Consider the following 27,589-nt stretch of genomic DNA (forward strand, 5'->3'; position numbering starts at 1 on the left):
TGATGTGAACTGTTCTGACAATCAAAAATTTATGTTTATAAAAAAATTTACGCTCACTCAATTATTCAAAATACATATTGAGTTGGAGTCCATGAGAGAGTGGTGGATTGAATACATGAACGGTCAAGAACAGGTACTGGCGAGTTTTACGGTGCAAGGACGAATAAGCAAAAGGTAATGCCTTTGCAACGTGGATAATTTCAAACCATTGAAAAGTCATTCAACGGATGAGATTGGAAAAAATCATTAAAGTAGTGTTGCAGCACCTTTTGATGGATTGATTGAAACTAGGAGGTAACTGTAGAGAAGGTAGGGGGTTGAAAGTAGGGAGTTGGAATAGTGCTTCCCTCACAGAAATTAAGCTCACAGAAATTAAGGAATCAAGAACCAAAATAATGGGAATCTGCAACCAAGGAGATAGCGATGACGTCGCCAGGCTGCTCGACTTTGACTTCGGCTCCGACATACGCATTTGGGCTCTTTGACCGTCGAAGACACGGGTCCTCGACCCAAGTTGACAGGCCAAATTCCCACCTGGGCCTTTGACGGGCTTTTGGCAGTTATTGGGCCCGGGTGGTTTTTTGCCCTTACATATAGCATATGCAGTGCTGCCGCCTCCGTCACGCGCCAAATCCTCCTGATTTAAAAGGAGCACTTAAACCCCCTCAACGTTCTACGTCCATGGAAGACGAGGAAGAAGAAGTTCTCTCGCTATCCAATCCTGAAGATTCTAGCGATGAATATTTCATTGATGAAGAAGATGAGGAAGATAATGCCGTCAAAGACAGAAACGACGACGATGACGAAGAGATCGATGAGGGATCTCCTCCGCCGCCTGATGAAGATCGGAAATCACAGAATGTCGATGCTCTCGTGAGGTAATTTTTGAAATTAGTTTCAGGTCACACCTAATTTTATTTCGGGATCTGAATTTTTTGCAAAGGAAGGCATTTCCTTATGAAGTAGAATCTGATACTCTCGCCCAAGTAGGAGTTGAGGATTTTGGCTACCGAACTCTGAAAATATCGGCGGTGCCTTATAGTAGAAGGAACTAACTGAGAGTTACGTAATTTTCTTCTTTAATTTACCTGATATGGCCTCTAATTTTGATATTTGAATCTATGGGGTCAATCCAGGGTTTTGACCGGGCAACAAATCAGAGATTTTCTTAATGAACAGTAATATGTAGAAAGAGACACATCTAGGAAGGGTTTTTTTTTTTTTTCCTTTGTTACTTTGAAGCTCATCAACGAATTGATATATTCTTACGATGTTACTTTGAGTTGTTCACACGTGGTTTTTGTAATTTTAAATAATGTATTTTTTTTTTCAACATTTGGGTGCAATTCACTTAATTCAAAGAACATTTGAACTTGGATTTGTTAGAGGCAACCTTGTTGTGAGAAGACAGTCACTGCTTCCGCGAGTTCTTTCAGTGACAGAAGGATCGGTTTTTTGTCGGAAGCCTTTTAAGCCACCCAGTTGTAATGGCTATGACGATGGGAATGAACAGCTTGCTCGTCGTCTTTGTGCCCGCAAACGGTTTGTTCCATGGGGCTCTTCTAGGCCAGTGTTGGTTACAATAACCAATCAGTTGCATGTACCAACAGTAGAGAAAGATGCAGAAGAAGAAAGTGTGACTCTGCCACCTGGGGTTGATCCTTTGGTTTTGTGGCAACCTGATGAATCTGAGGATGGAAATAATTTGGTGCCTATAATGGTGGATCCTTTGCTTGTGCGTTCCCTTCGACCTCATCAAAGGTATTGTAATATTGTTTAATATGGAAGCTCTGCCATTCTTTGTATAAATCATCAATAATGACAGCTTCTCCTAGAGTTGTATAATGTATAATGTAATGTTAATCTCTTCTACATTAATAAAGTTATTGCTTTATTGGTTTCCAGAACCATCCAAAAGTGATTCTAGAGGCATTCATTCTGTCAGTCAGTTCTATTATTTTTATTGAGAGAAGTGTGTTCTGCTGTGTTCTGCACTGTTATGTCAGGCATCGCAACAAAGACAATGCATATGTTTGATCATATTAGTTTTTGACTGTGGTTAGTTTTGACATTGATAAGGTAAAACTCTTTTCCTTGTCATGCAGAGAAGGGGTTCAATTCATGTTTCAATGTGTATCAGGGTCATATACTGCAGCCAACATGCATGGATGCATCCTTGCTGACGATATGGGGTAATAACTCATCCCTTTCAGGGTATATGGTCTGACAGTATCTATTATTTTTGTTGACGACATTTTTTTTTACTTTTTAAATGTTTGTGTGCTTGGTTCATTTTGTAGTTTAGGAAAGACGTTGCAGTCAATTACTCTACTGTACACTCTTCTTCGTCAAGGATTTGATGGAAAACCGATGGTTAGGAAAGCCATCATTGTCACACCGACCAGTCTTGTAAGTAATTGGGAGGCTGAAATAACAAAATGGATTGGACAACGAGTTCAGCTTATAGCTCTCTGTGAAAGCACCAAAGATGATGTTGTTTCTGGAATCAACAATTTCACAAGCCCCCAGAGTTCTTTACAGGTAATTTTGCACTATAGTTCTGGTAATTCGAATTACATATGTGCTAACTAAATATTATTTTCCTAGGTATTGATTGTCTCATATGAAACATTTCGAATGCATTCATCAAAATTTAGCCACAGTGGTTCTTGTGACCTTCTCATATGTGATGAGGCACACAGGCTTAAAAATGACCAGACAGCAACAAACCGGGTATGCTAAGTATACTTTTATGGTTCCTAATGCAATCAAGTTTGTTATATGTCATTCTCTCTTCCATTTTCTAAAATCATTCATACACATTCACTCAGGCATTGGCCGCTTTACCGTGCAAGCGCCGTATTTTGTTATCTGGAACTCCAATGCAGGTGACAACCATTTCTGAGAAGCAATATTTTGTGCTATGGTTAATGCATAACAGCCGTTTCTGTTTAATTGTAACTTTATCTTGATTTGTATCACTGCAGAATGACCTAGAAGAGTTCTTCGCCATGGTTAACTTTACAAATCCAGGAATTCTGGGAGATGCTTCGTATTTTCGCCGTTACTATGAGGTAAGCTGTACTTTGTATAAAATATAACAAAAAGAACTTTAACATTACAAACATGCCATGCCCAAATCATGAATAATAAACTTCTGTAGCTGCTCATAGTATAAATTGCATGTATATGTTGCTCGCAAGCTTTAAGATTCCACATTGGATCTAGTTCTGTATTTCACTATTTCTGTCTATTTTTTTGACTCTTGAGAATTAAACTTAGTTGCTACAAAAATGAAAATGACATGTACTTACTATAGGTTGCTTTGACTTGAAAATGTGTGTCCTATAGAAAACTAAGGGTTAAAATTTTGGAAAGCCCAGAAATGGGTCAAGCCTTTTATGCAATCCTCATTTACCGGCAAGAAGATACTGATGAACAGACAGAAAGACACAGAAGAGGTGTGCACAACCTAGTAGAAAAAATTGGAAGCATGCTTTGTAAATAAATCCAATTGTATGTTCATTAGCATGCTGGAAGTTTATTAGGACTTGAGGCTCCACTTTTGTCTTGTAAACCCTTGCATTGGCACATGATATGCACTAATCAAGGATGTTTACACAGGCGAGCATGTGACCAGGTGGTAGAGTTGCAGGGGTGCAATTTATAGGTCACATGTTCAATTCTATTCACATATTATGTGGGGATAAGGTCTACATACATCTTGTCTGTCCCCAACCCCACCCATTGTGAGAGCCTTGTGAGTCCCCAATCCTACCCACTGCATGGGAGTTGTTTACTTTATATATGGAGCTATCAAATCTTAACTTATGAGACATCTAGTACATGTAATAATACATTTAAAATGGGACCCTTATGTTTGTTTTTTGGATAAGTTGGCTGCCTTATTTCATATTTGGAAAATTTGTGAGGCTGCTATATTGCAAGATGTGCTTGACATGACATCTTCTCTCAAACAATTAGGTCAATCATATTTTAAATCTCTGTTTCGTCTTCTGCATGAGTTTATTGAACCCTGGATAGATCATAGATTGTCCAAGTGGGTATTTCTACTGAAAAGTGAAAACTCTTTTATGCCAAAGTAGGCACTTTATTTCTTCATTTGGATATACTTTTTGTGCGCTAGTAGTGTTGTGAATAACTGATATTTGTTCTATCACATCCATGCTCTTGAAACTCTTGAGAGGTCTGGCTGCTTGAGTATGTCCATATATTTCATTGAACCTCTTGTCCAGACTCCAGATAGAGCTGGCACTCAGCAAAACAACATAAAAGTTGAGCAAACCCATCAACATTCCATGGCGAAAAAAGAAATTTCATAATTGATCTGAATATTTTGTTATTGCATCATTTGAATTATCAATGTGCTTGGTAATTGTCATCTTGATATTTTAATAAGCTTGCAGGAGACAATAAGGCATGATTTTTCCCCCTAGCTATATTGATGTTATCATAGACCATATGAACTTAAAAATATGACTTGGAATAGGAAAAAATATGATTTTTTAAGGCTGGTTTGTCTTTGAAATCCTATCTTATGAATAATAAGTAACTTTTCTTCATTCTCCTTTTGCAATCAATTAAAAGAGTTGCTTATTATTATTATTATTTTTTTTTATTTTGGCATAACAATATTGAAGACACCAATTATTTGCGGTAGAGAACCAACTGCTACTGAAGAAGAGAAGAAGCTAGGTGCTGAGCGCTCTACAGAACTAAGTTTGAAAGTAAATCAGGTACTTTTATCCTTTTTTCAACCGAGTTGGATATAATTGCACAACCTGGCTTTTGCAAGAATCGCCTCTGGGTATTGTTAATTAATGATTTACTCCGAATTCCAAAATAAGATATTATTCTTGTTTTGATTGATGAATATATTAACGATTAACTGATATATTTGTGTGTAGTTTATATTGAGAAGGACCAATGCGTTGCTATCAAATCACCTCCCACCAAAGGTAGACTCCATATTCTGATCTATATTCTCTACGCCTCAGTTAAAAAAATTATCATTTTTCTCTATAAGCTTATGGTTTAGCTGTTCTTCTACTTTTAACATGGCAGAGTGCTGTATTGCACGAGGTTAGTTGGTATGTCATTTCAGTCTCTTATGCCATTTGCCTGGACTTATTCTTATGTGAGATGTCATTTGGCCCAACTATTCTGACCCCATATTTGATTTGCTCCTTTGGGGTGACATAGGAGGGTTAGTTAAGGCCAAATAGAACTGCCAATGTTTTTTCATTCGGTAGGCCAAACCGCAATGGAAACTGGAAAGTAGTAATCTTATATCTTAATATGTGCAAATGGATAATTGGGGTATTCGGTTTGACTGAGAACCTTTTGTTATTACTTATTATAGTTTTTTATTGGCTATTAACCAAAATGATTGTTCTGGGATTCTAGGACCAAGGAGAAAGATTTAGGATTTGAAGATTTATGGTACTCCAAGAGAAGGTAAATTAAAAAAAAAAAAGGAAGAATAGGGGAAAGCTTCAATTTAATTAAGATACTCTGCTTAACTTGCGACCGTTTTAATCTTTGTCATGTCTAGTTGATAGTGTTTTGTATGAAACTGTATTTTTCTTGGTTCTTAGGAAGATTAATTGAAGCTCATGACTTTGACTTCTCATGCACTACGAGGTACAAAGAATTTGTGATTCACACATGGCTAAGCTCACCAGTATTAGACTTATTTTAAAGCTATTGGGTGTGTGGTGGGGGGGACTATGTCTTTGCAACTGAATATACCATCATGTTTTTCTGGGCATTTGTATGCCTTGATAAATTTGGACAGCAAACAAAAGCCTAGAAAGGAAAATATCCTTTTTATATGGCCTATATAGGTGTCTTTGTTGTGGACTGCAAACTTCGATAATGCGGGGGCCCATTGTGTTTCCGTACACTTCCGCATATGTTGTGCCTATTTAAGCAGGGCTTTATATTTTTTCAAATGTCTTGTTTTATGGGGTTGAAGTAGGTGGTGTAATTATCTGCACTCACATTCCCTCAGACAAACAAATGCAATTTTTTTTTTTTTTTTGCAAAAGATGATTGATAGAAGTTTCTTTGCGCCAAATTAACTACCTTGCTCTTGATTTGTGACTGTGATTAGCATTGACATTGTTGGATTCTGAACCCTGGTCTCCCTTGCAGATAGTTGAAGTTGTTTGTTGCAAGTTGACTCCTTTGCAGTTGGTGCTGTATAACCATTTTTTGCACTCCAAAAATGTATGTTTTCATTCCTAATGGGTCCCCATGTACAATTTGTGAAAAATATTAGTATTATCTGTTACAACAAGAATGCCCCACTGAAGAGCTTTGCCATCTTGCGGCTCTTGAAAATAGGTTAAACAGGCAATCACTGAAGAAGCAAAGCAATCAAAGATTTTGGCATACATTACCGCACTGAAAAAGCTCTGCAATCATCCAAAGGTATAAAATTGTGAAGAAAAGTAATTATTGGATGTTGCTTTTGTTCATTCAATTTTGTGAACCTGTACAGATGGAGCATTCTCAGATTGGGTCTATGGTATTTAAGCACTGCGTGGATCGTTTACCAACATTATATAGTGGCATTTCATATTAGATTTATTTATGATGAATGATGAAAATATTTGTGGGGCCCAAATCTCTTGTTTATCATATTTGGAAATTGAGAATGAGATGGCAATCTGTTCCGTCTTAGAGTATTGAACTTGTTTGGGCTACCTTGTGTGTATTAATTGTCAGGTTTCGTCACTCATAAATCATAATCATGTCAAGACACTGTATAGGTTATTAAATAGACCAGTTTTCTGATGTTCTGGAACTAGGTGAATCCAGTGCCAAAAGCTGCCTTAAGAGTGTTTACATTAGAAAATATTAGACCATGATGAAACCAGTTCATCGTGCTTCGTAGCTAGTTTGATGGAGCTTTTGATGCGCTCTCATGTATTTCAATAATTCATCCAGATTATTTTATCACACAGTTACTCAAATTTTAAATTGAAACACCCTGTTTCTTCAAGAAGATGTTTGAGCCTTTGAGGAAAAGTAATTTCTTATATCATATAAGGCATCCCTAGTTTATCTAATTTCTTGGTGCTATTGATTCCTTCAATAATGTTCTTTGCCTCACACTATACATTTGGCATCTACATTAATCGAATTTTTGGTGAAGGCTTTTATCCAAGTTTTGGAATTACCTCCATTCTCTTGAAAGATATGTATCTTTTGTAGCTTATTTATGATACTGGAAAAAGTGGAAGTCCTGGAATTTCAGGGCTCGAGGACTGTTTGCACTTTTTTCCTGCTGAGATGTTCTCTAAGAGGTGAGCATTTTTGGTTTTTTTTTTCACTCTATCTTGTGTTATATCATATACGTTCATTTTTCTCAGAGCATTTTGCTGCTTCTATTGGCAGATCTGGATCATGGACTGGTGGTGATGGGGCTTGGGTTGAACTGTCAGGTAAAATGCATGTCTTGGCTCGACTACTGGCCCACCTACGTCAGAGAACTGACGATCGGATTGTTCTTGTCTCAAACTATACCCAGGTATTCTAGGTTTTGATTTTTTCTAACATAACTTTTCCAGTAGTGTATGTACATATCAATGTTGTCCTTGCCTAGTTTGTTTCCAATCTGATACCCTAAAAACAGATAGGTTTACCAGCCTGGCTATTGTTGAATAAACGTGCTATAGATATTGGATCTGTACCCCTTTCTTGAGTTAATGGGGTGTGGCTGCTGAAAAATCTACTGGCCGAAGGGTGTAACTTACATCTTAAGATTGTATCATATGACAGTTTTCTTTTAGATACCACAGTCTAGAGAAAGCATAGGTCATTTCTATAGGCTGGCTATGCTTGTTAAATCTGAAATCAGCCATGTAAGGACAAGCCTCTTTTATTTTTAACAAATTGGTTTCTTATTGCAACTAAAGCCATTTTATTAGACTTTTGTGAATTTTTTTAATCTTTTATCTAGGGAATCTGGATTTATTTGTTCTCATGATATGGATTGACTGTAATGCATCAGACATTGGATCTTTTTGCTCAATTATGTCGTGAGAGAAGATATCCCCACTTGAGGCTTGATGGGACCACATCTATTGGTAAGAGGCAAAAGTTGGTTAATCGCTTCAATGACCCATCAAAGGTGAAATGTTTTCTTTGTTGGACAATGCCCTCCCTCCTCCCTCTTTGCAAATCCCCATCTCACAGTAACCTAATGGACTGACACCATCGACTTAGCATTTTGCAGGATGAGTTTGTGTTTCTTCTAAGCAGCAAGGCGGGCGGTTGTGGCCTCAATTTAATTGGTGGAAACCGACTTGTGTTGTTTGATCCAGACTGGAATCCTGCTAATGACAAACAAGTAACTAATGAAGAATTAACATGTTCATATACTGCTGATCCTAAGGACCATTATTGATCTCCAATGACATTATTTTTAATTGTTGCATACGTGAACTCCCAATAATCAGGCTGCTGCGAGAGTTTGGAGGGATGGGCAAAAGAAAAGAGTGTACATCTATAGATTTCTGAGCACTGGAACGATTGAAGAAAAAGTACTAGATTTAATAGAGTTTATATTCTGTGTCTGCCTTTTTCTTTATAGACAATCAAGTGGCTTCCATCTGCATTGACACGTTCTTCTAATTCTGCAGGTCTACCAGCGTCAAATGTCAAAAGAAGGGCTTCAGAAAGTTATTCAACAGGAGCAAACAAATAGCCTTGCCACACAGGTTCTTTGTTTGCTATTCTGTGTGCTTTGTGATTAGCATTGACTCCTAGATGCAGGCCATAAATCTATCCAAATTGCAGGGGAACTTTCTTTCTACGGAAAACTTACGTGACCTGTTTACATTTCATGAAAATGTTAGGTAACTTCTCTTACTTAGTAATCCACTATGACATGGATTATCTACATTGAAAGGCTCTGGTGAATAGAATATTTCTAGTATTAATGACTCCGATCTACGTTTTCTGCTTAAATATTTGAAGCGGGCATAACTTCTATTAATGTGGATGCATAATCTAGTTCTAGCCTGCGAATGAAGTAGAAACAAGAAAGAGAGTGGGAAGTCAATTTATTTCCCTCATTATCTAGTGAATGGTGACAAGAGAGAAGTCACTTTAGTTCCTTTGGTAGTCAATTAACGATAGTGATAATGAATTGAGCATTTACATAAAGCTCCATTTTATATCATCACCAAGAGAATACTGATGGTCTGTACAATTTGATTTGTAGTATTCATTTTAATCTTCTTACAAAAAGAAGTAATAATGCATGATATTATTAAATTGAATTATTATATTTTACTCCTTTTCTTCATATGGTATTCTAGTAATATAATGTTGGAGTGTTGGACATTAAATCTTTGGCAAGAGATGAATACGTGCCACTGGATGGTGCTTTCGTTCTTTTAATTCTACAAGTTTCAAGGGTAATATTGGCCCAATGATGAGTTTTTCATTGCAAACTAAGAGTCACAAATACAAACTACGAAACAGCCTTCTGCAATGCAAGGCAAGGTTATGCCATCCGCCCTCCATGGACCTTGTCCCACCTAAAGCAGGAGCTTTGCATATCGCATGTTTTTTTTTGTGAAAATTCAGTGAGTGGGTTCAAATGTATCTACCTATTGATGAATAGCGTGTGGCCTAGTATTTTGACCATTTCCTATTTTGACTTTTAAATTTGTACGTAGGTCTGAAATTCATGAAAAGATGAACTGTCACCGTTGCCAAATTCATGATAATGAGCTGAGGAGTGAAGATGGAAACGGAGACAAATCAGTGAATTGTGGTCAAGCTGACCAACAGGTTAATGATATAGGTGGATTTGCAAGAATTACTGGATGCTTGAATAGGTTAAAGAGCTCAGAGAATCAGGTAAACTATACCATTTAAATAAATGTAGCAGTGTCTCATTTTTTTTTGAATTATCTGATTTTGTATATATCTCTATTTCTTTTATAGGTAGGGACTCCTCTGGAAGAGGATTTAGGGAGCTGGGGACATCATTTTAATGCAGCATCTGTGCCTGATGCCATACTTCAAGCTTCAGCTGGTGATGAGGTGTGCCTCTGCCGAAAAAATTGTCTTGTTTGGTTGTTCTCCGACATTGTGGTGGCTTTACATTATCTTTCTTATTTCCGCTAATTTTCTAGAATCCATAAGATAATAATAATAATAGGCGAATATGTGGCCCAGTGGTAGAGTTGTAGGAGTATAACCTATATGTCACTGGTTCAATTTCTAGAAATAGTCTCTTCATATATTATATGAGGTAACCTTTGCATACATCTTGCTTGTCTCCTACCTCGCTACCTCTGGGAACTTTGTGCGCATGAGTTATTTATTTTTTTTTATAAGATAATAATACATCCTGAATAAACTATAATAAGCTGTGGAAAATAATTGAAAACATACCTTTCTGAGCTGATGTTGGAGAACAAAGGTGCAACTTCTGTCGTTTGTAAGAAATATCTTGTTAAATTCCTATATATATCTTGTCAAATTTCTTGAACTTGAAATTTGTGAGTAACAGCTCTGTGAGATTTCCTTCAAATAGATACCTTCTATTGTCTGGAATCCACAAAATAAGCATTATTTTTATCCAACATGAAGTGTTAAATATTTTTACTCATGAAATCGCGATGTTGCAGGTTACTTTTGTGTTTACAAACCAAGTGGATGGGAAGCTTGTACCTATAGAGTCGATGGATATTCAAAAGATTCAGGGAAGGGAAAGAAACGAGGACCAATTCAAAGTCAAAGGGAACCTCGAACGAAATTCCAAGTTGTCTCAACATCAAAACACTCCACAATTTGTTTCTCCTGTTAGGGATTCAATGCGCAGCTCATCTGCCTCTTCCAAGCCAATGCAGAAAATGGCTGTGAAATCAACAAGAACTTTGAAAGGTGCGCGAACTGCTCGAAAGCCTAAACTTTATCTTGGAAATCAGTTACCTATCAAAAGATCATCCCCTGATACTGCAGGTCACAATGATGACTTTGAATAAAATTTTTGATAGTATATACCTTATAGTTTTCAATTGTTCAACCAATTTGTTTTGTACCATGTAGTCTTTTATGATGTAAATGGATACAACTCCCAATGTATCTGAGTATCACCAAATCTCCCAATGTACTAGAGTTTGCCTTTGGACTTGATAGGTTGGAAGCTCCTTGTACTGTAGGTAAAAAAACTATGGAATGGAAGCCATTGATACGTGGAATACTGGAATTATCTCTACTTAAGCTAGGTTTTTTTTTTTTATGAGACACTGGTTAAGCTAGTTTCTTCATCAACTTGCAAGGATTTTGCAGATGGTGTGTGTGCACACACACACAAACACTAGTTCCTTCTTAAGTGAAGTGGATTGTTGGATTAGATTGTAACCTGTCTTTGAGCTTTCAAACTTTAGAATTCCATTCAAATATTGTGAAACTTCAACATGACATAGGATAAATACTGAAAACGCAGATTCATGATGCACTCTTCTTTAGCCTCTATCAAAGACCTGACACTTGCACGTGCATAAAAATAATATCAGTTTTTATAATTTTCGGAGTTAATTAAATATATATATATATATATATATATTTTTTTTTGAGACATGAAAAAGTCATATCTGTTGAATATGCCTCTCTGCAGTTTAACAGTTATTGTTTAGACAAATAACTGCTAGCAGTTTAACACTTATTGTTCAGACAAATAACTGTCGGCAGTTTTGAATGAACAGACATGTCTCTTGGAAATATATATATAAACTAGTATTGAGAAAAACTTCTTACCCTTCTTTCAATCTCTATTTCTCTGCAACATCAACAAGAACTTTTGGAAAACTTTTAGTTTTGCTGACTGTAAGATTTCAGGCTTTGTTGTATCCTGAGAGTGATTTGCCTTTAACCCAGTAGCATACTATTATAGTGGAGGTAAATATCACCTAAAAGAAAGTGATTTTTCATGCCTCAAAGTCATCTATTTTCGATACAATGTTTAGGTGATATTTGAAGATGGCTTAGGCAAGAGAAACTTTAGTCAAGTTGATTAATCAAGACTTCATGACGGAACAAATTTTACTCGCTGGAATGACAAGATGAAATTTCTGCTAACAGAATTGAAGGTCTCCTATATATATGTTTTGGACTCCAATCTTTTAGAAATTCTTGCACCACGAACCAATGAATCTGATGCAATCAAAACACAACAAATGAAATGTGAGAAAGACGAAGTGCTCTGTAGGGGGTTACATTCTGAATACTTTATCAGATTGTTTATACAATTTGTCTCGATCCATCAAGTCACCAAAGGAAATCTGAAGCGCTTTGGAATCCAAGTACAAAACTGAGAAGGAAGGTACAAATAAATTCTTATCTTTGAAGTACTTTGAATTTAGTATTAATGACAACAAATCTATCATGAATCAAGTGGATGAACAGCAAGTTTTAGTGTCCAAACTCAAAGATTTGAAGGTGGAGGTTTCTGAACCATTACAAGTTGTTGTTGTTATTGCAAAATTATCAGTATCTTGGAATGATTACAGAAAAAAACTCCTTCATGCTTATGAGGATTTTACTATTGACCAACTCCTTAAACATATTCGAATTGAAGAGGAAACTAGAATTCGTGAAAAAGCACAATTAGTGGAGTTTGGTACCAAAGTGAATTATATTGAGTCTGGCACTAAGGAAGGCAAGATATGTTTCCATTGTGGAAAGAAATGACATTTCAAGCGTGATTGTAGACATTGGAAGAAACAGAAGACTGAGAATGTTAACAAGGCAAATATGATTGTACAAGAGATTACTGAAATTGTTGTCATGGTTTCTCGTATGCATATCAACATGATTTCTTAATTACATATGACATCAGTGACCAAATTAGTGGACTGATGGTATGATTTTGGTATTGCCATACATGTTTGTCATGATAAGTTTCAATTCAAGGACTATGAAGAAATTGCAGATTGCTTGTGGGAAACAACAATACCGCTTGGAAAATGGACAATTGAAATGCAATTCACTTCTGGTAGAAAGAAAAAAATAAAACTTTAGTTGATATGGGGGATGTCATTATACAAAATGGTTGTTTGGGGGTGTCTGGTGATGATCGATTTTGTATTTGTGTTTTTATGTTTTTCATTTTTAGTCCTCTCAGTTGTATCCATCTTTATGGTGACTCAAGTAACTTAGGGCCTCAAATACTCTTTCCAATCTGAATTAATGAATATATTTCGGTCTCATGACGATTTAGAAAAAGAAAAGAAAAAATAAAATCAAAGCACACACACCAAGTAATTAAAACCTAACTCTATTCATTTATGAGCAACATTCTATCCCCACAACATTGACTCTCCCTCCCTCCCTCACTCCCATTAAATTAAGATGTTCATCAGATCCAAAGCAACAACTAATTAGGAGACACGCACTCCACCACTCCACGTGCAAGGTCTCCTCCTTAAATCATTTTTTTTTATTATTTTTGTATACATTACTACTATTTATTTTTGGGTATAGATAACGTGCACCATAACACTTGTTAAGAATTCACTATAACAAATCACAGTATATCATGTGCGATAAATACTCTCGTACTTGATTTTAAACTTACAATACATAGTTTTTTCATATTACAATGCATATTTTTCATATTTATCTAATGTCCACACACATTATCATTCTCATTTATTTATTTTTTTTACTAAAAAACTACTTTGAATGAAAAGATTGTTGGTAATTTAGAATACTTTGGAGGAGGAAAATAGCCAAGAAGGTAGGTTCCGGTACCCCCACATGGAACAATTTTGACACGTGTACATCTATGATTTATGTGCATGGACCTTGTTTGTTCTTATCCCGATAATACCCTCTGCCACTCTTTTTATTTTGTATGAACAATGACCCAATCTCTCTTTTTTTTATTTACTTCAGAAAGACGGTTTGTGACACTTTCTTATCTTTCAGAGAAAAGTTAGAAAAGTTGGGTTTTCTAAAACAACAAACTGGCCTGGCCCTCCAAAAATACCCTCTCACACGGCTCTCACTCTCACCAGTCACCAGAAAAAAAGAAAGAAAAGAAAACAGCCAATGGTGTAGGGTTGCAGAGGGACAGTGAATCAACAATGAATCAGAGTACGTATGTGATATGCTTTCACTGAACATATGCATAACATGACTAAATCATTCTCTTCTTCTTCTTTTTTCACTGAGCATATACAACTCAATTAGCACATGATTCATGATTATGAGTGTGCATTAATTTTAATTTTTTTTACCATATATAGAGAGAAATTAACAAGTAACAACTCAAGCATTTATTTCTGTGCAACTAATCTTAGTTATTGACAACCAAGTTTTTTTAAATGCTTAAGTAATCTAGCTAGTGCTCAATATGATTAAACTCTGTAGGGTAAGGGTGTGATGTGTAGGCATCATAGAAGGCTGTGGAAGGATATAAAGCTTTTTGCTTGTTTTATATGGGTAATATTAATGGTCCCCACATACAAACAAATCCCATATTCGAAATGATACTTAAGAGAATATTCCAAAATTAGTGTTGATGAGAAAGGTGAGAGAAAATGTAACAGAAAGAGAAACTAGTAGTAGAAGCAGATGTAAAAAAAACCTTATATCAAAAAGAGAAAATCACAAAATAGCTAAAAGAAAGCTCAAACATAAAAACCCTTTTGAAATATAATACCAAATTCAAACCACAAAGAATCAAAAACCCCCATAAATATAGAGCCTGACGAATTACTCTAATCATAATTGATGATTCCACTCATAATTGATGATTCCTCTCATAGATAAAATTAGGATTTAAATTACTCTGAATCTTTTATTCCATAAACAATATGCCGGAAGAAGCTTCTTTGGATGTACTAGTAAAAGGACGCCACAAACAGATGAAAGATGTATAAATAACAGCCAAACAACCACTTAAAATATGCTAAAATCACATCCTACTTTATGTCACCTTAGCAATACCTCTCTCTCCTTCTCTTCCTTCATTTCAGAGGAACCCACTGGAACCGACCCTCCAGTGGCACGCCGTTCACGACGTCAAAGTTGTACCTGCAAAAAAGGCGAGAATATGTTTCGGTTAGTTAGGGTTTGATTTGATTCCTTCCACGCCAAATCACACACACTTGCAGTCACGCTCCTTATCCTGCAAAAACTTAATAATTATTACACACGCGCACAACACCACTCACTTCTCAAAGAATCGTTTCTGCTCCAACTTCTCGGATATTCCGAAGAACGCCTCGATCTCTCCCTGCGACGGCATTTCGGTCCCCACAGGCTTCTCATGCTGACTCTTCTCCGCCACTGGTGAGTCAAAGAAGTCGCTAGATGGAGTCGCCTCTCTACTACGAATGAGAATTATGAAAAGACGAAGCGTTAAATGGAAGATTTTCATAAATATATATATAGAAATTAATTTTTTGATAGATAAACCTTAATCTGCTGGTGATGCACGTTGAGTCTTCGGTTTCGAAACTTTTAGTCTGCAAATTAAACCGCGCATAGATTAATTATTGTGAGTTAATATACTAATTAACACAAGCAATTAAAGTTTCAGCAAGAAAGGAGTAATTGATAATAAATAGGATATTCCTTTTGCTTGCTTGGAAACAAAACGTGAAAAAGGTGATACATACATACAAACAAAGCCAGCTCGATTTGGTCAAGGAACAACAAAGAAATTGAATGTGGAACTTCTAATCCTATCTGTTTTTCATAAGTTTCTTTTTGTTTCCAAACAAGGATGACAGCACCAAATTTAAAATCAGAACGTTAAATTTTGAATTTCGTTTTACCTCTCGATCTACGAATCTCGAGCATTCCTCCACGATTTTACTGCTGGAGCAGCGAGACGTCTGAGAGAAGCAAGAGCTGGAGCTGGAGCAAGGATCACCATCCACAGCTCCGCAAGAATTCGACGGTCTCTCCGAGGAATCCACAACCGCGCCGTCTTTTCGCAGTTCAAAATTCGACAACGGAACTTGCAATTCTTCAAAATCGAAACAAATCTTCGGTTTCTTCGTGACGTATGTGGTCGTAGACTCTGCCGTCTCTGCAATTCGCTTACAATTTCTCACACTATCCCCCATTGCGTCTCTGTCTCTGCAGCTTTTCTCTCTAGCTCTTTCGTTTTTTTCACTTTATGCAGTATTTGACGCGGAGAGAGGGAGGCTTAAAAATGGAGCTAGTCCGTATAAGCCGTTGATGGTATGGACGGTTAGGATTTTATTCCCCCTTAGCAGAGTTTGTTATTTTATTGTCAAGTGGTCCTGATTCCGTTAACGATGCCGTTACAGAAGATCTTCCGGTTGCATGATCCCGGCGAAACGCACATGCAAACTTTTGCTCAGTACTAAAAACGCACCGTTTCAACATGGATTTCACTTCGACCAAATCAAATGTCAATCCGGACTAGAGAATGCAAAAATTCATGAAATGTTGATGATATTACACCCTGTTTTAACTAAAGCCATTGTCTTTAACGCAGAACGAAAACTGATATAGGTACGATCATCATCAATTCCTTGAATAACAAGTAAACTCATAGAAAACCCTAAAACGGTGTGTTTATTTTATTTCAAGCTACCTCCCCAAAGAAGTTACAATACCTTATATAATAATTCGTAAACCCTAATTACAACATAATTAAAAAGAAAATAATATAATAAAGCAACAAAACAAGGAAAATCCTAAAGATACACCAAAATTACTAAAAAAAAAAATAGTCGAAACCCATCGAAACGTCCATTTTTTAGGCCAAAAATGATGCCTAGTTAGCCCCCACGCTGTTGGGCACGAAACAAACTTCGATTTGATATATTATGGATCCAAAACAAACATTCGAGGCCGAAGTGATGGTCATTTCAGTGAGCATGGGTCAAAGACCCTTACTTTCGACTCTAAGCCTTATAGAACTCATCTGCAACCTGTTCTACGTCAATCTTCCTTTTGCAACTGTTCGTTTTTGATTCACAATAGCACTCAATAAACGTGTACAATAGAATGTATCTCGCTAAAGTCATCGTCTTTGAACTCTGAGATTTGGTGCGTGGAAAAATATAAGGACTCTAGTAGCCGCTTATCAAAGCATTAGAAGCTAAAAGCAACGATATGGAAGATAAAGATCCAGCTTGTGGATTTATTATGGTACACAGAGTCAAAAGTTCGATGCTTAAATTCTTTCAGCAACAATGAACATTGAACAATCTCCTGATTTAGTTTCCTAATTTGTTTTGTTTAAGCTTGATTGGACTTTAATCCAATAATAATAATAATACAAGGCAGATCTATAGCAGCGGCGACAGCATTAACACAAGTGTATCAGAATTCAGAAGGAATCAGACACGTCCAATTTATGGTCTCAAAGGAGGCAAATTAATATTGTTAAATTTGTTGCACACCAACAAGAATTCCAAATAGTCATTAACACCTATAAGTTGTTGTGCGGTTGAATTGCCAAATCAATATATATATATGTGTACAAGGCAGAGCTAGGATTTTAGACAAACGGGAGCAAAAAAATTAGCGGGGGTTCAGGGGCAACGTCCCTGGATTTTTTCTAACAAGGGCGGAGCTAGGATTTTAGACAAACGGGAGCAAAAAAATTAGCAGGGGTTCAGGGGCAACGCCCCTGAATTTTTTCTTAGGACTAAGTGTTGTTTTTGTAAACTCACAATTCACTCGTCATGGAATCAGGTCATCCCCGTCATTTGACGAACTTTGTCAGTTTGTTGTAATTGAGACTTGAGTGTTGAGAGTCGAGAGACGGAGAAAGATAGAGAACAATTGAGCAAAGTTAAATGGGTTTGTGCCTTTGTTTTTTTGGAGATTTTGTAGAGAGGTCAAAGTGAGTGGGTTTAAGGGTAAGTTTAATGGATTTAGAATAAAATAAATTTAATGGGACCGATTTGGAAAAAATATTTTTTAAAGGGGAAAGATTGAAAAATGGATAGTATATATGATATTTTTAAAAAATTAAGGGGAGCAAAATAGAAAAGATTGATAATATAAGGATACTTTTCAAAAAACAAAAGGGGGGCAATTGCCGCCCTTACTTTACACATAGATCCGCCCCTTATGTGTATGTGTTGGAATACAACCAAGAACCAAGTCTCACATTGAAAAAAAAAAGAGGTGTGTGGCTTTCAACATGTGGATGGACCCAAACTCATGAGTTATAGCTAGTTAATTTGAGTTAAAATGGGCCATCATTCATCCATTCTCATGTGTTCAAAAACTCATTTTAGGGCCATGTAATGTGGGTTCACCCTCAATCCAACTTTGGAAAATGCCAAGCCGGTATCTATTAGTATACTTTTGGACATCGAGGTTCAACAAAAAAAAAAAACACATGGACATAAAAATACCCATGAAATGATCATTTACCTTTGGCAAAAAAAACCGATCCAAACACTATCCACAGGGTACCCGATCCGTTTAAAACCCGAAAACCGATCCTATAGGTTTTGGAAACGGTTTTGGTTTTGGTTTTCAAACCCGTCATAGTTTAGGGTCGGGTTTGGTTTTTGATGTCGGGTTTAGGGTACCCGAACCGTTTAATAAAAAGATTCATTATAGTAATAATATTGTAAATCATCTATAAAGGTATATTACTAGGATACTAAATTATAACATGATAAAGCATATTAGAACGTATATATTTATAGAAGCATACTAATAAAACTATAAATTAGACTAATTTGAATTATAAAATCATAATTAATATAAATCATACTCAATATTAATTTATATTAATATAATCATCAAAGAAAAAAATAAAAAATATTGAAAGTTAAATGATAAACGGGTACCCGATGGTAAACGGTTATGAAAAGGTTCTGGGTTTGAAAATTTAAATGGTTTTTAAAATGGTTTTGGAAGGGTTTTGGTATAGAGTATCCTAAATGGAAATGGTTTTGGTATTTCTTAATTGGAAGGATACCCGATCCGTCGCCATCTATACTCCCAACCTCTTTTTTCTCTTTATTTCTTCTTCGTCTTTGTTTCTTCTCTTTCTCCCACTTCTGTTTCTTTCTCTTTTTTCTCTTTTTTCTTCGTCTCTTTCTTTTCTTTATTCTCTTTCCCTTTCTTTTCTTCTTCTTCTTTTCTTTCTTCTTCTTCTTCTTCTCTTTCTTCTCTCACTCTCTCTAGATCTATTTTTTCACAATTTAAAGCTTAAAAAGCTTTAGATCTATTGTCTTCCTTACTTTCATTTAGGTGTAGATGTTGGGTACATGATTTTCGTTCGGGATTTTCTTAAGTTCATGAGTGTTGAATCTGAAATAAGTAATCTATTAGGTTTTGGAAAATCATTCAGATATGTTCATGTTATTGTTTCATAATAAACAAAACCCTTGTCATATTCCTTTCTGGAGCAAATGGCCTTAAAAAAATACCCAATCTATAGTACATGGCTTTGCATCACAACGCCAATACATTAACATGATAATGTAAATAAATATTAGTCTAATATTAATTTTTGCAACAGTAACATGATGATGTTACTGTTTCAAAAAGTAACATTGAAACGGTGACATACGATCTCAGATCTGTATAATCTCATATCTGAACTTAGATTACAATCTCAGATATCATATTACGATCTCAAGTCTTATATTACATCGCAGACCTAACAAGCTGAAGACGAGCACTAATAAAAATAAGAAAATGAAGATGATAATTGTAGAGGTGCGATGGTGGTGGAGGAGGGACGGTGGCGTGGTGGTGGTGGAGATGGAGGCGAACGGTGGCAGTGGTGGAGATGGAGGCAAACGTGGCAATGGTGAAGATGGAGACCAGGGGTCTTAGATCTAAGTATTTTTTTAGATCCATACCTATTGAAGAATAAGGGCAAATGTGAGATTATGTAATTATTAACTTTTAAAATAGATACTTATATGGCGAAGTGTTTTTTTCTTTTACCCAAGTATCCAACCTTCATATAGTGGACACTAATATGTCATTTTTTGATCCAATTTCTTAACATGGTATCGCAGCCCAGTTGTAGGAGTGTGTGTCTGAGGCTCGACAAAGAGGCCCGTTGAAAAATAAAAATTTAAAGGCCTCCCACCTCTGATGAGCACACAAACACAACCATGACAAGTGTACCACCTCTGAGCACGCAAATGGGTCGTGTGACAAGTGGATGAACACTTTTGAGCATAAGTTTGATATGACAAGTGGGATGGGAATTTATGAGACTTGTATGTGAGGAGGAGTGTTAGAAATTGGAACACATCCAAGTTCCAAGTCTCACATAAAAAAAGAAAAGTATGTGTGGCTTTGTATACATGTGGATGGACCTAAACTTCAAATGTGTACCTTAATCAAAAGATCCAAAGAAACAATAAACACCACCACATCCTCTAGAAATTGCAAAGGAAAATTTATAATCCTTAGATAAAAAAAATCTTAAAGTTAAGATGCCACCACCGACCCAATGCAAGACCACGATACCCATGCCCAACAAAGAGAATTAAACCCAAAAATCTCAACAACCTCAAAAAATTTTAGAACCGCCGGACTCCAATAACAGAACTTCCAGAAAAAAACCTCATCGTCAAAAGGATACTCCCATGAAAATACAGGAGAGGAGGAGAAGAAAATATGTAGCTGATCATATTATCTTCCATTTTTTACAATTTTTCAATAAAATCGATTTTACTTTGCAAAGTTTCTTGGCGTGTAAACTTTAATTTTTTTTCTTTGGAGAATTATGGTGTAGACTTAGTATTTTTTAATTCAATATGCAAATATAAATTTACTTTTTATTTTTAGTTAAGGGGTTAATATGTCCTTCTAAACAAGGACATTTACGTAAAAAAAATTCAAAAATAGTGTAAACTTAGTATTTTAACATAAATGATAGAGATTTCAATAAATGGGATCCCATTATCCCAATAATCAATCATGTCCCTTGATTGGCGTATATAAAATTTCACATGTCCCTATACTGACATCAATCAATGACCAAAATTGATTACTGGGATAATTGAGATCCCTAACATTTGGTGTGTAAATAAAATTTCTTCGAAAATTAATTATGAGGGTCAATAGATAGCCATTTTCACGGTCCAACCTGCACCGTGAAGGGTTTGCAGTTGGCACACACCCACAGTGACAGGCCACAGGTGTCAAGGTGGTTTTTCTCTGATACATGATGGTTCCATACATCTGCACTAAAGTGAGGATGATTCAAGACCTCATTCATTGCATCATATATTATCCGGCCAGTATTAGTACGTGCTCAAGTTAAAATAACGTTTTATCTCTCCTAACAAGGAATCAAAATCGCAATCTGAACAAAAACTGTCTCCTAATTCATGCCAAGTGATTCACGTGGTCTTGATCATCTTTTACGCGACAAGCATCCAAAACAAAAAAGGTAAGGCATCTCTGCAATATTCCCTCGAAAATCACTTTCTGTCTTTCGCCAGCTCTAGTCAACTCCCAAGTCAAATTCAAATTCAAATTGGCAATGTACGTAAGTTCCAGGAACTCACCTTGTGACAAAAGCTTTCACGCTCTCTTAACGATTTTTCAGAGTCCCACCCACATATATATACTGCGATCAAGAATTGTAATTGATCATCAAACAATGGATGCAAGCGAAACCCAGATAGCATTCCAGTTTGGTTCATATTTTCGAGCATACAAAGATGGGCGTGTTGAGAGATTCTTTGGCACAGACAGAGTTGCTGCTTCAACAAATACACACACTACTGTCTCCACCAAAGATGTCCTGATTGATCCAGAAACTGGGGTGTCGGCGCGTATATTCATCCCAAACTCAATCAAGCCAAACCAAAAGCTGCCTCTCCTGGTGTATTTTCATGGCGGAGGATTCCTTATTAGTTCCCCATTTTGTGCTGTATATCACAACTTTGTTTCTTCACTAGTAGCCCAAGCCAATGTTGTTGCTGTGTCTATTGATTACAGATTAGCCCCTGAACATCATGTCCCCATAGCTTATGAAGACTCATGGGCTGCACTTAAATGGGTTGCTTCACATAATGTCGAAGGTCCTGAAGATTGGCTTAAAAGTTATGCTGATTTTGGCCGAGTTTTCGTCGCCGGCGACAGCGCAGGAGCCAACATTGCGCACAATCTGGCACTCCAAGCAGGATTAGGAGAAGATCTGTGTGGGGTGAAGTTGTCTGGGATTTGTCTGATTCACCCATATTTTGGGAGAAAAGAAGGTGTAGATGTGGATGAATATTGGGTCTATGTGTGTCCAACAACAAATGGGCATGGTGACACAAGAATTAATCCATCTGTGGACTCTTGGGTGTGGTAAGGTCTTGACTTGCATTGCTGAGAAAGATAATTTGAGGGGGAGAGGGCTGTGTTACTATGAGGCATTGAAGGAGAGTGGATGGGATGGAGAAGTGGAGATTGTGGAGACTGAAGGGGAACAGCATGTGTTCCACTTATTCAACCCAGATTGTGATAAGGCTGTGGCTTTGATGAAGAGGTTGTGTTCTTTCTTGAATCAAGATTAATTATAGGATGTTTTAGGGCCATGTCATTTTAAGTTTTTGTGTTGCTTTGTAGTTTTTTCTTTAAAGTCCCAACATTTTTTGCTATTCGGCATAATGAAATAAAAAATGTTAGGGATCTCAGTCATTCATCTTGTTTCTTAACTGATGTAAACATAAGACTCACAAAACGTGGTGATTATTGAATCAGAGAGTGACATGTCAGTCACTCGGATGACTGAGATCCCATTACAGGGATCCCTATCATTTTTGTAATGAAATTGATCATTTTATCATGTTTTTGGGTATGTTTTTGGATACTAGTTGGCTTGATGCTTGTAGCACGGATCTAAGTTTATTTTTGGACTTTTAATCTATAAAATGAATATTTCTTATAAAAATAAAAAGAGGTGAAGGAATGAGAACAATTTGTGAACTTAATAGGAAAGTCAATTGATGGTTAGGGTTTATCAATAGTTATAGATATGGAAACTACATTTACTTCAAGGCCTATTTCATGAAGGATTTACTTCCTTATAAATAAAGGTAGGAAAGGGAAAAATGGATTGGGGTAGGCTGTTATTGTAAAATAATAACAGCCCCTACCCTTTCTCATTTTTTAGATATAAAATATTTTTAACAAATCTTCAAAATATAATAAATAGAATGTAAGATTTTGACGGTTGGATCATGTATTCAATAGTTGGATCTTTTAGAAAAAGATAACATGTTACGCAACTTTGCATCGAATAGTGTAAAACCACTCATGTTTCTTACCCACTTCCTTTAATTAATTTGATTTTTTATTCAATAAAAATACATCATTAGATTCAAAATCATTAATAATTATTATATATTATTTTTTGCTAATTTTCTTAAAATTATTGATATCAAAAAGCAAAGAAGATGTAGGACTGCCATCTCTCTTATAAAAATAAATTAATAATAATAAAGAGGTGAAGAGATAAGAACAATTTATGAACTTAATAGGAAAGCTAACTGATGATTATGGAACGTTAATAAATAATTATATAGTTTGCATAACAGTATCACCATACGCATCAGATACTCTAAATCATTTAAATATTCGTTTCTATAATAATTCTTTATTGTTTTAAATTCCATTCATTTCACAACTATCATAATATAAAATCCTATCATATTAAAATAATAAATAAATTGACATTAATATTTCTCCAAAACTAAATATATCCTATGAAAAATTATAATAATTATTTTATTCAATATTTATTTTTATGTAATATAATATTTATATATTTATAAATAATCAATATGTAATGTGGCTGTTGAATCATGAATTTGGGGAGATGAGTGGAAGAAAGAGAAAATGAAAAAAATATATATATAATAATGTATGGAGTTCTGAATAGTAAAACTCTACTTTTTAAAGATTTATTGTTCAAAACTACAATTGTATCGAGGTTCTAGGAGTTTTTTATCAAAATAACACACTTGAGAGTTGAGATAATTAAATACATGTATAATACTGGTTCGAAATATATTACCAAAATAGCACTTAATGTCATTAGCACACAATCACGCCAGTGTAAATGCCATAATTTTTTTTTGTTCAATCACGACGTCAAAACCAGATTGATTTACGCCAATAACAATGGCATGACCAACATTTTTAACTTGGGGTGAATTCAACTCCCAACTTCATCACAGTCAACCACGAATTGGAACTCCTCATCTTCCAAATCTTCCCTATAGGAGAACAACTCCTCTCAGTCTGCAATTAACCCTCTTGCCTCATCATCTCACCAATTTCACCAAAACCCAAAGACAAGCCTCTTGAATCATAGGGAGCTCCATCCCAGCATCATCAGAGAGTGGAATTGAAACCTGTTGATGGTCGTCTCGCTTTTAGGGGAGGAAAGACTAAGAGTGTGTTTGGATTGAGGGATTTGGGGGAAGAGAAGAGAAGGGAAAGGGAAGGAAGAGAAGGGAAGAGAATGGAAGGGAAATTATATTTCCCTCTCTCATGTTTGGATAGATAAAAAAAAGAAAGGAAAGAAAAATAGTTTAATTTACTAGTTTATCCTTATTTTTTATGTTTAAGTGTTATGTTCAAGGGTAAAATAGGTTTTAAACTTCTAAGTAACTTAATTAGTAATCTCTTCCCTTCAAATGACTCCATTTTGGGAGGAAAGAATTTTGACAAAAATTTAATGAAATCTTTCTCCCAAATCCCCTCAAATCACTCCCCTCAATTTTTTATAAACTATCCAAACAAGGGAATTGGAAGGAAACTCTCTTTCCCTTCTCTTCCCTCCCCTCCAAATCCCTCAATCCAAACACACTCTAACAAACTGGCTTCAACCATCCCTTGCTGATTTTAGCTTTCTGGGCGGTGAAAGGCTTCTCTGTTTTGTTGGGTTTTCTTTCGTACTTTCTGAGCAGGTATTGTCTTATGTTGAACATTTCCTTACCTTGCAAAGCTATAGCGTTAGCCAAGTCCTTGTCCATCCTCTCCCAGTGTTGTTGTAAGGTTTGGGAATGACTTCATACCTCTCGCTTGCTGCATCAATTGGTTAATGGAGCTTTCTCTAAATGACTCCGTTGTAAACGGCGTGATCAAATAACACTTGTAATGCCGTCATTAACAGTGGCGTCAATGGCGTGATTTGGTAAAATTCAATCACGCCAATCTCTACTGCGTGATTGAAAAAATGACACTAATCACGCGAATCACAATGACATTTAAGTGCTATGTTGGTAAATAATTGAAAGTAGGGCGGATGCAGGATTTTAATTAAAGGTGGGCAAAATCATACGGGGGTTAGGGGGTAGCGCCCCTGAAATTTATTTATTTTACTTATTAATTATGACTTCAAAATGATGGAAAACAACACTAAAAGTCAGAAGTTATTATAATTCGATAAGTAATAATTGAAAATTGATTTACTAACTGTGCTCGACGATTTTTCACATTTTGTAATCGTTCTATGATATTTTCATTTGAAATAGTATCAAAAATTTATTTATCAAAGTTCACAACTAAGTATCCGACCAGATCAAGATGTGCCTCCAATCCATCTTATAAGACCAAAGCTCCATAATTTATAAGTATCATACTTTCAGCGAGTCGCATTATGATTGTTAGCATAAAAAAGGGTAAAGTATAGATAAATTTTTTAAAAATGTGTAGTTGATTTAAGTTGTAATTTTAGTGAAAGACATGGATCGTAGAATCTTTTGGGTAGAAGATCAAGAGTTTGGTTTGAATTTCTAACCCATCTTTTCAAGTATTGATGGGCTAAGATTTCAATAGGCCCAATTATTTTATAATCCATGATCTATCATTGAACAAAAAGTCCTAAAGTGAGGTCTCTTAATACATCCGCCCTTGATTGAAAGGCAGTGTTATATTGATATATAATTATACTAAGAGTGTTATATTGATAAAAAAAACTTGTTAGTTTAAGCATAGCAACAAAATATCAAAGTTCAATTACTTATTTACTTCAATACAACTATGCTAAAACAATCAATAAGAAGTGACTCGGTTGACAATAAATTGATTTAGACATATGTGTAGTCAATGTTCGATTCCAATGAAAATTATATTAGTCCGCATTATTTCAAAAAAACTATGCCAAAATAAGTCATTGCACCATGTTTGATAATAATCACCATAATTTAGATTTTACATTATTATACTGCGAATCAGTACAGACTAAGACAGATACCAAACCAAACACCAAATTCCAATCAAGAGACCACAACATCTTGATTGATGAAAGAAACAATGCTACTAAGCATACTCACAGCACCCTCACAATCAGGTTTCTGCAGATGGAAAACATGTTCTTCCCCTTTAGTCTCAACAAACTCAACCTCTCCTCTCCACCCACTCTCCTTCAACTTCTCATAGTAGTACCTTCCCCTGTCAACCAAATAGTCCTTCTCAGCAACACAAACCAAGACCCTGGTGCAGCCCAGGCTCGCAAATTTCGGATCAAGCACAGGATTAAACAAAGGGTCATCACACCCACTTGTCTTAGGACTCGCAAAATGCCAAACCCCATCTGCCATGGCCTTCCCCTGCAAATTCTCAGCCTCAGAGCCAATTGGGTCTATTCCCCCAAAATATGGATGAATTAAGACAATCCCATTAACATTAACACCATCTAGTTTCTCTCCACCATGCCTTATGCCCATCTGATGTGCTAAAGTAGCACCAGCACTATCACCTGCAAAGAAAACTTTACCAAAATCAGCAAAATCATTCAACCACTCTTCCGGTCCGTTTCCATTGGCGTGCGACGCAACCCATTTGAGCGCAGTCCAAGAATCGTCGAACGGAATCGGCACAGGATGCTCTGGGGCTCTCCTGTAATCGACGGAGACAGCGACGACATTGGCTTTTCCAACTAACAAGTTGAGGTAATTGTGGTATGCGGGAGAGAATGCTGTTTCGACAACGAAGCCTCCGCCATGAAAGTAGACCAAGAGAGGGAGTTTTTCTGGGTTTTGTTGTTTGGGTATGTAGATTCTAACAGATTGGTTGATTTCTGGGGAGTAAACGACATCTTTGGATTGGACATTGGTTTTGGGATCTAGCGATGGTGGAACAATTTCTGCACCTATAATTCTGTCAACACGACCATCTTTGTATATGCGAAGAAATGGAGAGAAATCTTGGGCAATTTCAGATTCTTGGGTTGATTCCATTTCCGTGGAGAAGGAGAAGGGATGGTAGTATTAGAGATTGCGCTTGGTTTCATATAGAAGGGGTTGGAGGATTGGGCTTTAACGCTGAAGAAAATGAAATGTGTGGTAGAGAAAATTCCACTAAAAAAAGAGAGCAATTGATAAGGTATGCATGCATACTGTTGAGAGTGGAGACATCGGCTTCATTTTTTGGAAACTGTGAATTAAATTTCTACCTAATTCGTACAGTTAAGACTAGGACAGAATTCATTTTTTACCTGATTCGTAGATAAGATTTTCATGTATTTATGTTGCATAAATGGTAATATTTTAAAAATCGGATTTCGAATTGTGTCGATAAACGGTTCAACCGGATTAATCGGCCGGTCAATTTG

At 36.1% G+C, this 27,589-nt stretch overlaps 3 protein-coding genes and 1 pseudogene across 4 annotated transcripts; 2 read left to right on the top strand and 2 right to left on the bottom strand.

Moving 5' to 3' along the window:
- Positions 1-642: 642 nt before the first annotated feature.
- Positions 643-11,271, top strand: LOC120007268 (protein CHROMATIN REMODELING 25). Its single transcript, XM_038857473.1, has 21 exons — positions 643-878; positions 1,387-1,761; positions 2,106-2,192; positions 2,301-2,541; positions 2,608-2,733; positions 2,832-2,888; positions 2,988-3,074; positions 4,662-4,757; positions 4,929-4,979; positions 6,178-6,252; positions 6,370-6,456; positions 7,243-7,334; positions 7,426-7,558; positions 8,042-8,161; positions 8,267-8,380; positions 8,490-8,573; positions 8,673-8,750; positions 8,830-8,888; positions 9,717-9,900; positions 9,988-10,086; positions 10,677-11,271. The coding sequence occupies exons 1-21, from the start codon at positions 682-684 to the stop codon at positions 11,031-11,033; spliced, it is 2,799 nt and encodes a 932-aa protein (XP_038713401.1). The 5' UTR covers positions 643-681; the 3' UTR covers positions 11,034-11,271.
- Positions 11,272-14,755: 3,484 nt separating this feature from the next.
- On the bottom strand, positions 14,756-16,188 carry LOC120008978 (cyclin-dependent kinase inhibitor 7-like). Of its 2 annotated transcripts, none has more exons than XM_038859401.1 (4): positions 15,837-16,188; positions 15,475-15,524; positions 15,231-15,383; positions 14,756-15,090 (listed from the first exon to the last, which is right to left on the bottom strand). In XM_038859401.1, exons 1-4 carry the CDS (start codon positions 16,128-16,130, stop codon positions 15,024-15,026), a joined length of 564 nt encoding a protein of 187 aa, XP_038715329.1. In that variant the 5' UTR covers positions 16,131-16,188; the 3' UTR covers positions 14,756-15,023. The 2 variants fall into 2 exon arrangements, with proteins under 2 accessions (XP_038715329.1, XP_038715320.1); XM_038859392.1 differs by having other exon boundaries at positions 15,231-15,386; positions 15,837-16,183.
- Positions 16,189-21,572: 5,384 nt separating this feature from the next.
- LOC119980800 lies at positions 21,573-22,669 on the top strand (annotated as a pseudogene).
- A 3,463-nt stretch (positions 22,670-26,132) lies between these two features.
- Positions 26,133-27,351, bottom strand: LOC120005688 (probable carboxylesterase 12). The gene has a single exon (XM_038855478.1). The coding sequence runs from the start codon at positions 27,213-27,215 to the stop codon at positions 26,253-26,255; it is 963 nt and encodes a 320-aa protein (XP_038711406.1). The 5' UTR covers positions 27,216-27,351; the 3' UTR covers positions 26,133-26,252.
- Between the last annotated feature and the right edge of the window lie 238 nt (positions 27,352-27,589).

Source organism: Tripterygium wilfordii, chromosome 2, assembly GCF_013401445.1.
Source record: "Tripterygium wilfordii isolate XIE 37 chromosome 2, ASM1340144v1, whole genome shotgun sequence".
Classification (NCBI taxonomy): domain Eukaryota; kingdom Viridiplantae; phylum Streptophyta; class Magnoliopsida; order Celastrales; family Celastraceae; genus Tripterygium; species Tripterygium wilfordii.

Excerpts from the sequence above, each read along its gene's own strand:
- LOC120007268 (XM_038857473.1), top strand. The coding sequence starts at position 682 with ATGGAAGACGAGGAAGAAGAAGTTCTCTCGCTATCCAATCCTGAAGAT. Across the intron at positions 1,762-2,105 it reads TCCCTTCGACCTCATCAAAG|AGAAGGGGTTCAATTCATGT; the intron begins GTATTGTAATAT and ends CTTGTCATGCAG. Across the intron at positions 8,751-8,829 it reads CAAATAGCCTTGCCACACAG|GGGAACTTTCTTTCTACGGA; the intron begins GTTCTTTGTTTG and ends TCCAAATTGCAG.
- LOC120008978 (XM_038859392.1), bottom strand. The coding sequence starts at position 16,130 with ATGGGGGATAGTGTGAGAAATTGTAAGCGAATTGCAGAGACGGCAGAG. Across the intron at positions 15,525-15,836 it reads CGAGATTCGTAGATCGAGAG|ACTAAAAGTTTCGAAACCGA; the intron begins GTAAAACGAAAT and ends TTTAATTTGCAG. Across the intron at positions 15,091-15,230 it reads CAGAAACGATTCTTTGAGAA|GTACAACTTTGACGTCGTGA; the intron begins GTGAGTGGTGTT and ends CCTTTTTTGCAG.
- LOC120005688 (XM_038855478.1), bottom strand. The coding sequence starts at position 27,215 with ATGGAATCAACCCAAGAATCTGAAATTGCCCAAGATTTCTCTCCATTT.